Here is a 16,202-nt window from a genome sequence, read left to right as displayed (position 1 = left end):
ACACATTGACTTCCGATCGCGTGGGTCACTTTGAGACAGGAAGTGACCTCACCAGAAGGTTTTCCGGCTTGATGTCCCGGTGCACGATGTTGAGGCTGTGGAGGTATTTGATTGCGTTGGCCAGGTTGTACAGCATGCCGCTGGCGTCCTTCTCCGTGTAGCGGTTAGCCGAAGTGATGGCGTCGAACAGGTCTCCCCCCTGTGGACACCGCGGGAAGATTCTTTGTGAATTCCGACTCAATCTCACTGGGAAGCGTTGGTAATTATTAAATCATGATCAACGGTGATTCTAAAATTACAATATGATCCAAAGGTAGGTTCGAGATCAAATTTGAGACCAGATTTGTTTGAGATCAAAGGCAAAACATGGCTAAAAATGATGCAAAAATCATGACAAAAACAAATGTATTTGTATTACAAAAATGATTAAAAGCGAAACTTTGATGACTTGTCCCGATAAGATCACGTGATCAGAAATTGCTGACAATTTATTTCATGACTGCACTGAGAGAAATTTCTGTTACTCTGTTTTTTTCAGATTTTAGTTTATTTAATTAAGGATTTGATATTTAAATGTATTCTTGTTTGCCTCCTCATTTTGCGCCCCACCACTGAAACGTCGTGAAAAGATTTTGTTTACCGTAATTTCCGGCCTCTAAGTTTAGAACTTTTTTCACACGCTTTCAACCCTGCGCCTTATGCGGTGATGCGCGTAATTTCTGCATTTTTTTTCCCTAACGACCGCAAGGGGGCACTCGAGCGGAAAAGGTAAACGTGAGACTGGTGGAAAGTATGTAATATAAATGTATTTTTAACCGGCTCTGTTAGCGCTGCGCTAGCGTTAGTGCTGTGCTAGCATGTTGTTGCTGTGTTACTGCCGTGTCTCAGTGACTTTTACCGGTATGTTTTTTTTTTTTTTTAAACTGGCCCTGTTAGCGCTGTGCTAGCGTGTTGCTGCTGTGTTCCTGCCGTGTCTCGGTGATTTTTACCAGTATGTGTTTTGTAACTGGCCCTGCCAGCACCGCGCTCGCGTTAGCGCCGCGCTAGCGCGTTGCTACTGTGTTAATGCAGCGTCTCAGTGATTTTGTTTTTTGTTTTTTTTTAACCGGCCCTCTTAGTGCTGTGCTACTGTGTAGCTGCCGTGGCTGTTTTTTTTTTCTACTGTTTTTTTTTATTTTTTTAAATCAGCCCTGTTCGTGCTACCGTACTGTTGCTATGTTAATCCAAGCTAACGTATTAAAACTTTGGAAACTCTTTCTGTGTACCATCTTCCTTTGTAAATATCTCGTCTTTCAATGTGGGTTTCAATGTGGGCACTTGCGGCTTTTACACAGCTGTGGCGTACGTATGTACCAAATGGTATTTCCTTGACGAATGTACTGGGTGAGGCTTACAACCAGGTGCGCTCTGTAGGCCAGGAATTACGGTACTTGGTTTGATCCACTGCTGCGCTACTCTTAGCCATTTTTTTGGGCTTCTTTGATTCAAATTCAAGAAAGTTAAGATAGTTGAAATAATTTGGACGCTGTCTTTTTCTTGATAAAATGTAGATATTGCATCGCGACTCTATAGAAAAAAAAAAAAAAACTACTATGTACTCTGGATATTTTGTAATCTAGTTGTCTTTTTTTTTTCTCCCATCCAGGCCGAGGATCCAGATTTTGCAGAGCGGCGCGAGACGAACGCAGCCGTCTGACAACCGTGGCAACGTCGCCATCTGCGACCCTCGGCATTCCTCGCTCTCCTCCCGCTGGTTCGCCGATTTCCCACCCACGTGTGTCGCCCCCCCCCACCGTCAAACAGATGGACGGCATTCGATCCTCATGAAATATGCACCGACGGTTCTCGTCTCGCTTTTATATCGAAAGGTCGCAGGGCCACGGGAAACTGCTTTGGAATTCACCGCCGGGGGACCCCGAGTGGATTCCGAATTCCCCCAATAAACCTGCACCGACCTTGACCAGCTCCATGACCAGGTAGAGTTCGCCGTACGTGTCCACCTCCTCGATGAGCAGGACGATGTTGGGATGCTTGACCCGCCGCAAGATGGCCACCTCGTTCTGGATCATGTGCTCCTGAAGCAAAACGCCGACCGGAATGAGCTGCGCGCAATTCATGTACGCATTGTCAACGTAGATCAAAGGAGGGGGGGGGGGGGAGATTATATATGTAGGCGAAAATGACAATAAGGTCAAAATATACAGTAAAAAAAGTTATGATATGCTCAAATCAAAAATGACAATAAGGTCAAAGGCAAATGAGATCATTTATAGATCAAGATCAAGCCTAGATCAGACGACAAGACAAAGTCGGTCTCGCCCGTCGGAACTACGTGAGATTATTTCCGTAAAAATCTTGCCGCGTCTCCGTCAGAACCTACACGACACAAAATGCCAACTCACGCCTTTTATGTTTATTGGGCTAGTTTTTTTTTTTTTTTTTTTTTTTTCAAATCAAGCTGTTGGGGGTTGGCGGGACCGCAAAACGTGTCAACGCACCCGGATGTAACCATTACCATTGCGACAATGACAACAATCGAGGAGGAGGCGGTGCTAATTCTTATTGCAGCAATGATTAGTTAAAATAATAATAATCACAAAAAGGAGAAAAAAATGTTTTTGGTTTTGTTTCTGGGTGCTCCAAAGGGAATGGTTTCGGCTTTCTGTTCTGTAATTTTCACGTACTTTTGTGATGCTGCTAGCAAATCAATAACATAATGTTATGAAGCTAGCTATATAGCTAGCTAGTGCTAGCACTAACATTTATGTGTAAACGTTATTTTTTTTTATTTGTATTGTTCCACTCATTCCTCTTTCTGATGAAGAAATATTGACAAGGGCGACAAAGAGAGTTATTGTTGATGTTACACAGCATGGAAGAAATCCAACATGGAAGACTTTTTCCTTTTGGGATTTAAGATTTGTGACGCGAAAAACGTTATTCTGGAATTATGTCACATGACAAAGCGTTTTGTCATTCCTGACAAGATATGTAAGCGCAAATCTGGGATATAGCAAAGCTGCGATAGCGAACCGAGCCAACATCGGGACAAAAATCCTGTAGTCTGATCCATGTATTAGATCACGGGTGTCAAACTCAACGCCCGGGGGCCAGATCTGGCCCGCCACATGATTTTGTGTGGCCCGCGAAGCCAAATCTACAGTGTCAATTTCCAAGATGCTAGTAAAAATCTGCACCAAAATTTCAAGTTGTCATGGATCATAAATGATAAAGTTGAGATATTCCAAGCATTTTTGTGTTACAAAACGTGAATGGTTGAAAAAACACATTACCCTTGATTTCTGATTCCAAAACTAGTTCATAAATGGATGATGTAAATATGATGAGATGATTCAATATTTTTGTTCCACAGTCATAACGGCCCTCTGATGGAAACTGGAACAACAATGTGGCCCCCGAGAAACCGCGAGTTTGACACCCTATATGAGATAAAGAGATACACGTGGCTGAAAATTTCCCATAAGATCAAAGGTAGACCCGTTAAAAAAAAGACAAACTCAAACGTCAATGTGATCGAACGCGCCGATGTGATCAAGGATAACCACGAAAATCGACAAGGTCAAACAAGGTCACGGTGAGAAGGGTCTGACCTTGCCTCTGCATTTGCCCTTGTTGATGATCTTGAGGGCGTAATGGCGTCCCGTCGAGTGCTCGGCGCACTCGTGGACCACCGCGAAGTTGCCGTCGCCCAGCATGCGGCCCACCTTGTAGCGCTCCGAAATGTAAGCCGGGACGGTCGGAACCTCGTCCGCCACGGACGGAACCTCGTCCGCCACCGCTTCCTCTGCAGGGAGTAGAAATGGTCATCAATAAAATTGCGAGGATTTCATACGATATTAAAGATTCAGATAAAAAGCTCGTCCTTACCGTCGGTCGCTGCGCCGTCGCTGTTCACCGGGCTGGACGCTTGCGTGGAAGACGCAGAGGGGGAGGAGCCCCGGGAATCCTGCGGACGAAATCACAGCGAACCCAAAGTGAATAACGGTTGCGCCAAAGTTTACGTTCTACTCCTGTCTTGGTTCCTGACACGCGGTTTGAGACGTCACTCGAGTAAGACTGGACCTGGATTTTATATTTGGAAAAGGGCGTTTTTGAAGTTTCTAAAAACAAAAACGTTACATTCACTGCCATTGACGGCTCTAGATGTCAAATATTCAGCTTAATTGGGATGGCTGGCGGCGACGTGCTCGGAACGTTGCCCTTAAAAATGTGCTTACATAAATGTCAAAATCCAAAATAAATGCAAAAGCATCACCCAAAAAAAATCTACTTTTTTTTTTTTTAATGGAGGTAATTTAAAATCAAAGTTTCATTTGTACCCAAAATATTAAATGAATGTTAATGAATGGGTTAGGGTTAGTTAAACAAATGTACATTTCAAATTAAATTCAAAAGGATTAAATTACTAATAAACTCAATTCCCATTCCTATGTATTCAGGCCTGTATTTATTACATGAATGTAATAATGCGATATTACATATTACATAAATATAATGACGTAGTCATCTTTCTTTTTGACCTAGTGAGAATAAAAATGTCCTCAATGCTTCTTTCTCTTATGTAAGATTGTTTTTTTTTTTGGGGGGGGGGGGCGGAGCATTCAGTGTAAAAGTGCTCGTTTTCTTCTTTGTCTTCTTCCTCCTCACCTCTCCCGCAGCCGCTCTCTTCCTGCCACAAACACTGTTGCCATGGAAACTGGTGAGGAGAAGCCTGAATATGGTCGCTTCCTGCTGCCGGGACGGAGGGATGGATTTGGGGGTGGGGGGTGGGGGTGACGCTCATGTCGTATGTCGGCGGGAAACGTCTGGTTGCTGTCACAACCGAACGAACCGAAACGAAGCGCTGATGTTGTTCATCTTAACGAGGAAAACGCACGAGGCCGCCGCCGGATTCGACGCTTACGACAGCGATCGAGGCGGCGAGCGAGCAACGCGGCGGACGACATTGACAAGATGTGAAAAATGACGGTGAGATCAAAGGTAACCGTGGTTAAAAAGGGTAAGACGCGAGCAAAGGCTCAACGTAAGATCAAAGGAAACGATCAAAAACAACAATCACATCAAAGAGACTGTTGATTAATATCAGATCAAACATGAACGTAATTAGAAATGATCAAATCAAAGATAAAAACCAAAGGATCAAAAGTTAAATATCCATCCATTTTCTTAGCCGCTTATCCTCACAAGGGTCATGGGAGTGGCGGAGCCTATCCCAGCTGTCAACGGGCAGGAGGCCGGGCACACCCTGAACCGGCCTCCAGCCAATCGCACGGCACGTGGAGACAAACAGCCGCACTGACAATCACACCTATGGGCAATTTAGTGTGTCCAATTAATATTGCATGTTTTTGGGATGTGGGAGGAAACCGGAGTACCCGGACAAAACCCACGCAGGCACGGGGAGAAGATGCAAACTCCACACAGGCGTGGCCGGGATCGAACCCGGGACCTCAGAACTGTGAGGCCAACACTTTTCCATCTGATCCACAGTGACCCCCAAAGCCGAATATAATCAACTAAATTATGAGAGGAATAAAGTTAATAAGATCGAGAGGTGGAGTTGAATAGGATTGTTGGGAAGGTGGTTGAAAACAGTCGTAGGAACGTTACAAACGTAAGTGCGATTGTCCTTCCCTCAACTTTAACTGCTTGAACAAAAACAAAACAAAGAAAGTAATAATTGTAAAAAAATAAAATAAAATAAAAATGTTATCGGTCTTTGTTTTGGCGCCCAAACAAGACAACAAGTAATAAGACGTACGCGGGCGAAGGCAGAAGCAATAAAGTGCGCCGTGTTTGCGCAGGAGGCCGTTTGATGACTTTCCGCCGTCTAGACGGCAAAAGAAATCCCATCGCGCGCTCGTCGGAAAAGATCAACGCGGTCGACGGGATTACGTCGCTGATCCCTGACAGCTGGACGCCGAGAAGAAGAAAAAAAGACAAGAACGGCAAGGGGGGGGGGGGGGGATAAGGCTACATGGGGAAAGGATTCGGGTCACCAGACACCAAGTCGGCGCCACGTCGCCAGTCGTATGACTCACTTTCTGAATTATGAATTGCACTGTAACATTTCGTTTTTTTTTTACCTAAAAAGAAATGTCAACACCTCTTGGTCGTCCATTTTGTGTTAGCGTGACAACTCTTCATTAGAAATCCGTTTCCTCCCTTGGGTCAACGGTCTCGTTTGAAATTGTGTGGTGTAATTACACAAAATTAGTTAATTACATTGTAATTACATTCATGTGCATCAAAACGCTATCAGTCTGAAATATGTTCCCGCCACAATAAAAGATGTCATGGCGACAAGTCGTGTTGGACGTTTGTCCTCTTCCTTCATTGAGTTTTGAGACGAGCAGTCGATGAAATATTACATATCTACTCAAAACGTGCTGACGGCGTTTGTGCGCCAAAAGAAGAAATTTGTGCAAATGTAAATATAAAAAAATAAAGTATTTGTTTTGGGTCAACGGTCTTGTATGAAATTGTGCGTTGATATACACAAAATTAATTAATTACATTGTAATTACATTCGTGTGCGTCAAAATGCTATCAGTTTGAAATCTCTTCCCGCCAAAATAAAAGATGTCATGGCAACAAGTCATGTTGGACGTTTGTCCTCTTCCTTTTTTTGAGTTTTGAGTCAAGCAATCAATGTAATATTATTACATATCTACTCGAAACGTGCTGACGGCGTTTGTGCGACGTAGACAATAAAAGAAAACATGAAATGAAACACAAAACAAGAAATGTGTGCAAATATAAATATACAAATAAAGTGTTTTGGGTCAATGGTCTCCTTTGAAATTGCACGATGTAATTACACAAAATTAATTAAATTGTAATTACATTCATGTGCGTCAAAACGCTATCAGTTTGAAATATGTTCCCGCCAAAATAAAAGATGCCATTGCGGCAAGCTATGTTGGACGTTTGTCCTCTTCCTTCGTTGAGTTTTGAGTCGAGAGGTCGATGAAATATTACATATTTACTCGAAACGTGCTGACGGCGTTTGTGCGACGTACACAATAAAAGAAAAGATGAAATGAAACACAAAACAAGAAATGTGTGCAAATGAAATGACAATTTAATGACAACAGACAAATGGAAATTAAAACATGAACCAAAAAAAAACAACAACAATTCGACAAACAAATGTGGACGATTTGTATTTTTTTTTTTCTTTTTCTTTGGTCATTTTATGACCTTCCTCAAATGTGCTTCAACACAATATTATGACAAATACACACACACACTCTCTCACACAAACACAAAATAAATGGTGAGTCATGGCGCCCGCACACAACACGGTGAGGATGAGGAGCTGACAGCGGTGTGTTCCCGTGATTTATGGCAGCCGCACGTTTTTTTTTTTTTTTTTTTTGCTTTGTTTTTCTTTTTCTTTTCCCACACTTAACAGCGCGAGCAGACGGCGGCCAACCTCGGAGCGACGCCGGCAAATCTGCTCGGAATGCCGACGAGACGGCGGAGCGTCGCGGGAAGTGGGCGAGGCCGGCGCCGATTCATAAAAATCGGGGCACTCGAGCGTGCGGAAAACACGACGCCGCGACGTTATCTATGATCGGGCGCGTGCGGCGAACGGAACGACGACGACGTCTTCACGTGGGTCGTTCTGTACATAATTGAGATGTACATCCTATAATAATATGGCTTGCTTTTGATTGATTCTGCCAAATTTGAAAGTATACAGCTCGCTGCTGCTGGATGATTTATGGCCCCTGTTTAATAATCAATTAAATTTCTTATAGACAAAATCGAGAACCTCCGATGGATTTATGGCGGAACAGGAAAGCCCGTACACGTCATAAATGGGAAGTCATAAATTCCAAGGCTGCGGCCCTTAATGGTTTCATTTAAATATTTTACGCTTCTATAGTACGGCAGGTTCTGGTGATGGATTTCTGACCCCGTTAAAAAGTAAAACACGCAATAAAACTGTCAAACGTCCAAAAGCCTAATGAGCGTTGCTTTGTCGTTTTATTCGGGTGTTATGAATAAAATCCATCCATCAGACAAGCTTTTTGTGGTATCCATGAAAGTGTCATGAACTGTCCTTTAATATTTTGACAAAAGAAGGTCACACGTACAAATAAATTGGGCGATGAGGCCTTTGATTAGAATTATAAAATCAATCATTCTCCGCTTTGATTTTTCAGAGCTGGTCATCAACTCGAGGCGATGGTTTTGCTACACTTCCCGCATTTGTCTGGTGTCATCTTCTGCGGAATCTCCGGCTGCATCAAACTTTGAAAATTGGATATTTGAGCGCTAAAATTGCAACATTTGCGACATGACAGCAGCGCGGCAGAAATTGCGTCACGCTAAATCGCCTCCGCGGGAGCGGCGGGAATTAAGATTCCCCGAGCGGGAGTCGAGAGCGACGCGTCGGTACAGCTCGGCGGACCTGCGCGGCGGCGATAACGGCGGCGGGCCCCTCGACGCCGCGCGCCGCAGCTCGCGATTCGCTACGCTTGCGTTCGAAATGCGACAAGCTAAAACGCTTGACAACATCCAAGCGGAAACTTGTCGACCTTGTTGGACCTCCTTTTTCGTTTGAGCGGGACAAAGATTGTTCGTTGGCGGTTCTGTAAATCAATCCAATCGTTTCCAATAGATTTCGCTTATTTGATACGGAAATCATAAAAACCCACCTGATATACAAAGATGCGCCCGGCATCTTCCGGACACCAGCGTGGTTCCGTTATCGCTCTGCATCTCCATTTTATAGCTTTGCTGCTCTCAAAGCAACAAAAGGGTTGCGCATTTTCCGTGCTATAAGGCGCACCTAAAAGCCTTTCATTTTCTCAAAAGCCGACGGTGCGCCTTATAATCAGGTGCGCCTTATATATGGGTCAATACTGAGCCTTTAGTGCAGCTCCATCTAATGGATGCATTACGTAACCCCAGCTTCTACTGTAGCGTCTATTCTATGCGCCTTATAATGCGGTGCGCCTTATATATGAAAACAAGTCTTAAATAGGCCATTCATTGAAGGTGCGCCTTATAAATCAGGTGCGCTTTATATATGGATCAATACTGAACCTTTCGAGCAACTCCATCTAATGGATGCATTACATAACCCCAGCTTCTACTGTTGCATCTGTTCTATGCGTCTTATAATCCGGTGCGCCTTATAGTGCGAAAAATACGGTAATTGATTTCTCAGAGGGGCCCTAAATTAATTAGGGGCCACCAATCGATCACCGGGATCATTTGTGATATCATCGGTGTACTCAACCCTCTGGATTTTATGACCTCCCTTTGTGGTTCCATTTGGTGCCACCTATCAACCAAGCTCTTAAAATTTGTCGTGTTATGGTTTTTTTTGGGGGTTTGACGGTCATGATTTGTTCCGCCCCATTTCGCCTTTTGATACAAAAACAAAATGAAACACCGCACGCACGATGCATGTCAAACTGAAAAAACAAACGAAAAAACACATTGTGACATGACATATTGCACAAATTAGCACGAGTACAAGTTACACCTAGCGAAGGGCGTCTGGTGGAAACATGACGTGATGGACAACTACACAAAAAGAAAAGAAACAACAACAAAAAAACAACAACAAAGAATATTCATAGATGCGCCGTGATGTCGGTTTAAGATGTAGTCGGGCTACGCTCGTCTTTGTCCGTGTCCTGTTAACATAGAGCGTGGTTTAGTCACACGACAGCAGCGATGCAGTTAAATATGCAGTACACTGAAATAACGACGGCGCTTTCGTCCCGATTTGACTCTCAAATGTACCAGATGGGTCCGTGTAGCTGAACAGAAAGCGACGGAGACGCGAGCTAATTGCGCCTTCTGCCCTCTAGTGGAAGCGCATCAAATCATTCTGCCTGTCGCTATACGATGCCGGCATCGATAAGTGAACAAAAACGCATTATTTGCAGGAAATTAAAATGAAATCCTTACCCGCCGTTGTTGGCTGAGGGTGGCCGGGCTGGCGGGGGAGGGGCTGGGAGACTTCGCCGTCTGCGGCGGCGTGGACAGCTGACTGGCCGGCGTCCCATTCACTGGAGGGAAAGCGCAGAAAATGGAGCAAGAGTGCGTGAGGGGGACACGTGGGAAATAGCAGGGGCGGGCGGCGAGATTCACTCGCATCTTCCCGTTTATGATCACAACATAGATTCCTTTGCCGTGGAAAGTATATAAAACCGTAATCGTCGCTTGAAACCCGAACCCTTCTTTATAGCCCACCTCACAGTGTAGTTACGGCTCCCCGGGAAAGGCCGCGATCGCTGTGAAATGATAAATACCGGAATTTCCGGCCTACAAGCCGCGACCTTTTTCCACACGCTTTCAACCCTGCGGTTTATGCGGTGGTGCGGCTAATTTGAGCATTTTTTTTTTTTCTCTAACGGCCGCAAGGGGGCACTCGAGCGGAAAATGCGAGAGTGAGACTGGTGGAATATATGTGCCGAGGAAGTGACTTTTACCGGCCTTGTTATCGTTAGCGCTGTGCTAGCGTGTTGCTGCTGTGTTACTGGCGTGTCTCATTGATATTTAGCGGTAAGTTTTATTTTAGCATGAGGGCTAGCATTAGCACTAGCATCAGCTAGCACTAAACTCTTTCTGTCTACCATCTTTGTAAATATCTCGTGTTTCAATGTGAGTTTCAATGTGTGCACTTGCGGCTTTTCCACAGCGGCGTATGTATGTACCAAATGGTATTTCCTTTACGCTCAATGAGGATTGTAACCAGGTCCACTCTTTGCATCATCATAGAATAATGTTAACGCAAATCTTGATGGATAAATACTTTTGAAACCAAAAGTCAAGATAATAGTTTGCTCATTGCTCAGGTTATCCATCCATCCATTCATTTTCATTTGCCGCTTATCCTCATGAGGGGCGCGGGGAGTGGCGGAGCCTATCCCAGCTGTCAACGGGCAGGAGGCGGGGTACACCCTGAACTGGTCGCCAGCCAATCGCAGGGCACATTGAGACAAACAGCTGCACTCACAATCACACCTAGGGGCAATTTAGAGAGTCCAATTATTGTTGCACGTTTTTGGGATGTGGGAGGAAACCGGAGTGCCCGGAGAAAACCCACGCGGGCATGGGGAGAACATGCAAACTCCACACAGGCGGGTCCGGGATCAAACCCGGGACCTCAGAACTGTGAGGCCAACGTTGTACCAGCTGAGCTATGATATGATATGATTTTTATGATGTAAAAAAAAAAAGTTTGGCAACAGGAAAAAAACTGCTTGCAAACTTCCCTCTCAATGTAATTATTTATTTCACACGGCAAATTCAAATTTTGCCACAGATTTTAACGCAAATAACAGAAGTGATTTGCTTTTGCGGGCCACATAAAATGATGCGGTGGGCCCGACTCGCCCCCCTCACCCCCCCCGAGCCACGGGTTTGACACCTCCCCTTCGAAACCCAAACCATTGTCTTCAAATCCATATTAAAATTCCAGCCGTTGTCTGGAAAATGGAAAAACCTTCCCCTGAGACCCTCCTTTTCAACCTGCCTTGGGACTCACGTGAAAACCAAAACCCCCGGAATCAAACGCCAAACCCGGGTTTCGAAACCCTAACCCTGATTTGAAGCAAAACCCTGGTCTCAACACACTCCTTTTTGAAACCCTCGCACAGTCTTAAAAAAAAACCCAAAACGATTTGAAACCTGGAGCCGCGCTCGAAACCCTCACTTCGGACCCTAAATCTGGCATGGAGGCTGAACCCAGACAGAAAACCCTTCATTTGAAACACAAAAACCCGTCGATGAAGCTCTCATTTGAAAAACTGGAAACCTTTATCTAACTATCCGATATTTCTACCGGGTATATTTATACCGGCGCTTGCACACACACACAGATGGTAATCACATTCTTTTGATGTGTCCTGTTTACTCCCCCCCACCCACCGCAATCAACCCAACTTTGTGTCTGTATAATTCACCAGTGGCCGTCCACAGCAGACAAAAATAGACGTTACACAACACACACACAAACTTCATCTTCATCGTTGATCATCATCGTTGCATGACAACAAGCTTCTTCATTGATGAAACCCAGCCACACACACACACACACACACACACACACACACACGGAATGTTACACAACACGTTTAAATGACTTTGTCGTCCGAGCCGTCGCAATTTCGGGGCTGGACCCTCACACACACGCACACATAACACACACACACACACACACACACACACACACGCATCAAGACATCTGTACCTTCCTCGCCCGGCATGATGAAGATGAGGAGCACAGTGCGGGTGGACGAGGAGGAAGAGGAGCAGCTGCCTGGCTACTAAAGTGGTGAATGGGAAGACGTCGGCGGCGCTGTAGTACACTGACGGGCACAAAGGAGGGAGGGAGGGAAAGAGAGAGAGAGAGAGACCCTTGCACAATACCGTGATGCACACACAGCCAAGACAGTGAGGGATGGAGGAAGAGAGAGACGGCGGGAGGGAGGGAGGGAGTGAGGGAGGGAGGGAGTGAGGACAGCGGATGACAATACATCGCCGCCACGATGAATTATTTCCACATTTGTAAAAACAAAATGTCGATTGGTCGCCAAAGGGAGCGAAGACGGAAGCGTGGACCAATCGGGGAGCAGGATTGTTTGCGGGTGATGATGTCATAGCCGAGTGGCGAACACGTGCCGTTCAGTGACGTGAGAGGAATTTTGGAGTAGTACAGGAGTGCGATAATTGAGCTTGTAAACACGTTTGTCGATGAAATACTTTGGAATCCTAAACCACTAACTTAAAAATCTCATTTGAAAACCCCACAAATTATGAATCCATAAAGTAAGTTTTTTTTTTTGAACACGTGAATCCGCAAATTAAAAAACAACAAAAGCATCACTACTATTGCGGGATTTCAAACGGCGCAACGTTTTTACTCGTCTGGAGAAACTACAACCAAAAAAAGAAAACAAAAATACAAATGAATGAACAGACAGGGTCAATTTTAGGATCCCAAAAAATTAAGAATCGCAATGAAAAAAAAAATGCAAATTCTGTAATTTAAAATAAATTAAATTAAATTAATTTAAAATATCAAAAACTGGAGTAAGAGTATGGAACAGACTGACTGCGGACCTGAAACAATGTCCAAAACAAAATACCAACAATTGATTTATGATAATATGGGAGCAAGTAGTATTGATATAAATATATATCATTACTATTATGTATATTAAATAGGTAGAGATGTTTATATTGTTGTTTTTTGGTTATGTTTGTGGGAGTTATTGATCTTTTTTATTAAAATCCAAGAGACTGCTGTGATTGTGTGTACATTTGTAATATTGTATCGGCGCATGCAGCATCAGATTAAGCATGTGTGTTAATTAATATTTCTTCCTTACTGTTATGTTGCTATTGTGCGACAAATGTGTCTTACTGCCACCTAGAGCACTGGAGCAGAACAACAGGGAGGCTCTTATTTTGATTTGTCACGCGAGCGTTATGTGACCGTTGCTGTTCTGGTCGTGAGCACAAATACGCGACTGGACCGGCTCGGGTGTCGGGATGAGCAAAACAAAACGGAGCTCGATAGAAAAAGCAGCTCCAGGAATTACAAATTAGGCACATTGGAGGAGATGACGAGCACACAGACAACAACAACAGGCCCCAGAACATGATGAGGATGAGGAAGAAGGTTTACCAGAACTGACTCAAGCGATGGGCCAGGAAGTTCTTGACATATATGGACGCGCCGCTGTGTAGCGGCTACGTGTTGCCGTGGCGACGGCGGGCCACTCACACGTGCGCACACACTTCACAAGCACACGCGTACTGAAAATTGAGCCGATTTTGAGCCCTTTTTGTCCCTTGGGATAAAAAGCCAGGAGAGGCCCCATTATCGGGTGCCTCAAACGATAATCCCGAGCGATTGTACTGTCCCATCAGGGTTGAACATCAAACGTTGAACCTGTTCAATATCTACTATCGCAAATTTTCAATACTCCTCATTGAGTGTCAACTAAAAGAAAACAGCAGTCGATCAAGTGGGATGCACACATCTGATAGTCGGTCAAAATTTGGGCATTTTTGCTCCTTACAAGTTCTCATGAACCAACGGTGCGGGGTTGGACCCAAATGCAGGACTCCAAGACGAGGGCATGATGTTAGGCGTAGTCTTATTCAAAGCGTTAAAGTGGGTCAGTCTGTTAACACCCCGGCTCCCCCCGTGAACACTCCCTGCGTTGGGGAAGCTCTCGGAAGCTCAGGAAGTCGGTGTCTTACTAGCAGTTAGCATGAGGTAGCAGTCTACATAATCACTCCTTCATTTGCGAACAAAGAACTGAATGGCAAAAGGCAGTCCGGTGTTATGGGGCAGTCCTGTGTCATGTAAATGAGCAATTACTGAGAACCCTTTACTCCAGGGTGTGATCAGTAACCCCATGTCTTAAAATTGACAGTACCTGTGTGATTTTGTGCCACAATATTTAGAATATATATATATATTGTAATAATTTATCCATGGTTTTATTGGAAATTTTTGGGATGTGTTGTCTTCTTAGCCGCTTATCCTCACAAGGGTCACGGGGAGTGCTGGAGCCTATCCCAGCTGTCAACCAGCAGGAGGCGGGGCACATCCCTCAACTGGTTGCCAGCCAATCGCATGGCACATGGAGAGAATTACATTCACAATCACACCTTGGGGCTATTTAGGGTGTCAAATTAATGTTGCACGTTTTTGGAATGTGGGAGGAAACTGGAGTGCCCGGAGAAAACCCACGCAGGCACGGGGAGATCATGCAAACTCCACACAGGCAGGGCCGGGATCGAACCCGGGTCCTCAGAACTGTGAGGCCAACGCTTTCCAGCTGCGCCACCATGCCACCCAAGAGAGAGATAACCAAAAAGTTCACACCCCACAAGTGCAGAAAAACAAGAACTTTCTTCCCCCACACACAAATATATAATCTTTTTTTTTTTTTTTGCCCCTGCAGTCATGAGGACAAAGTTTAGTGCAGAGTTCAGACTTGCACAAGTCTAGGAAAAGAAGAATTGACACCAAACACCATCTGCTTTGGCTGCCTTCAAGAGCCCCCATGCGCCGTGAACGTGATGCTCTGCCCCCACCCCCCCACACCCCGTGAATCATTCCACGAACCTCACAACTGCGCAAAGACAAGACGGCTAGCACACACACACACACACACACACGTGTTCTCATTAGCCCCTGTGAGCCAGCAGCCGCATCAGATGGTGTTATGACTCAGTCTCGTAACCTTTACCCCCCCCCCCCACCCCCCAGCACCCCCATCTCTCAAAAATCTTCCCGACTCAATCCAGACGCCGCGGGGACACCGAGGACGACCGTAAGCCACAGACGGACGTTTTGGGCGCGCGAGCGGCGGTGTCAGCGCCAAGAGAACAATCCGTTACAAACGCTCATTGTCGCGCGCGCAATGCGAGTCGATGCTCGGAGGACTCGCGCGTCAACCGCTACCCGTGATGCACTTTTCATGCTTGTGACTTTCCGCAGCTGCAGGATTGAGTCAGCACACAACCTTCGGTCCCCGTTTGCCTTTTTCCTCCCCTTTGGATATCATTTCAATGCCTATTATGCATGCTACACACACACAATGACCTCCTGCAGAAGCAACATTTTCCCATGCTAATGAGATATGCTAAACACAAAAGCAACACATCGGGAACCGCAACCATCATAGTACACTAGGGTAATAGAATAATCATAATCATGAGACGGCAGCGGAAAACGTTGTCAAAACGACGCATATTTCACACCATTTGGGGAAAGACGCTATTATAAACTTTGTTTGTCTCTAACCACATTCAGGTGGAATTATTTCAACAAGGCACACGATTATTTTTGGGTAACATCGTGGCAATGTCAAAAGAAATCAGCCAAGATATCGGGAAGACAATTTGGGACACGCACGATCCATTCATCCTTGGGTGCAATTTCCAGATGCCTGAAGGTGTCATGTTTGTCTCTTCAAACAACATGATACTAGTATAAACACCGTGGTAATGTCCAGCCATCACACGTCGCACACTTAAGGAGACATGTTCTGTGGTTCGTCACAGATGAACGTGTTTTGGGCCAAAATATGGATATCGACCCCCCAAAAAAAGCAAAAGATCTTGTTAAGATTGTGACTGAAAGCTGGTAAAATTGAAACAATTTTTCCATATTCTTTGTCATATTT

The 16,202-nt window shown here is 44.9% G+C and overlaps 1 protein-coding gene across 3 annotated transcripts in view; it reads right to left on the bottom strand.

Moving 5' to 3' along the window:
- dclk1a (doublecortin-like kinase 1a) overlaps positions 1–16,202 on the bottom strand; it is a 32,921-nt gene that overhangs the window by 4,382 nt on the left and 12,337 nt on the right. For 2 of the 3 annotated variants that reach the window (XM_061804165.1, XM_061804166.1), the window contains 5 exons: positions 9,958–10,058; positions 3,889–3,967; positions 3,612–3,805; positions 1,956–2,075; positions 53–199 (listed from right to left, as the gene is read on the bottom strand). In XM_061804165.1, the coding sequence (XP_061660149.1) occupies positions 53–199; positions 1,956–2,075; positions 3,612–3,805; positions 3,889–3,967; positions 9,958–10,058 (641 nt within the window). Of the gene's footprint in view, positions 1–52; positions 200–1,955; positions 2,076–3,611; positions 3,806–3,888; positions 3,968–9,957; positions 10,059–12,244; positions 12,363–16,202 lie in introns of all 3 variants that reach the window. The other variant, XM_061804167.1, reaches the window with a different exon arrangement.

Source organism: Syngnathoides biaculeatus, chromosome 18 (assembly GCF_019802595.1).
Source record: "Syngnathoides biaculeatus isolate LvHL_M chromosome 18, ASM1980259v1, whole genome shotgun sequence".
Classification (NCBI taxonomy): domain Eukaryota; kingdom Metazoa; phylum Chordata; class Actinopteri; order Syngnathiformes; family Syngnathidae; genus Syngnathoides; species Syngnathoides biaculeatus.
The sequence above is the reverse complement of the archived record's forward strand: the minus strand, read 5'-3'. Positions and strand labels throughout refer to the sequence as shown.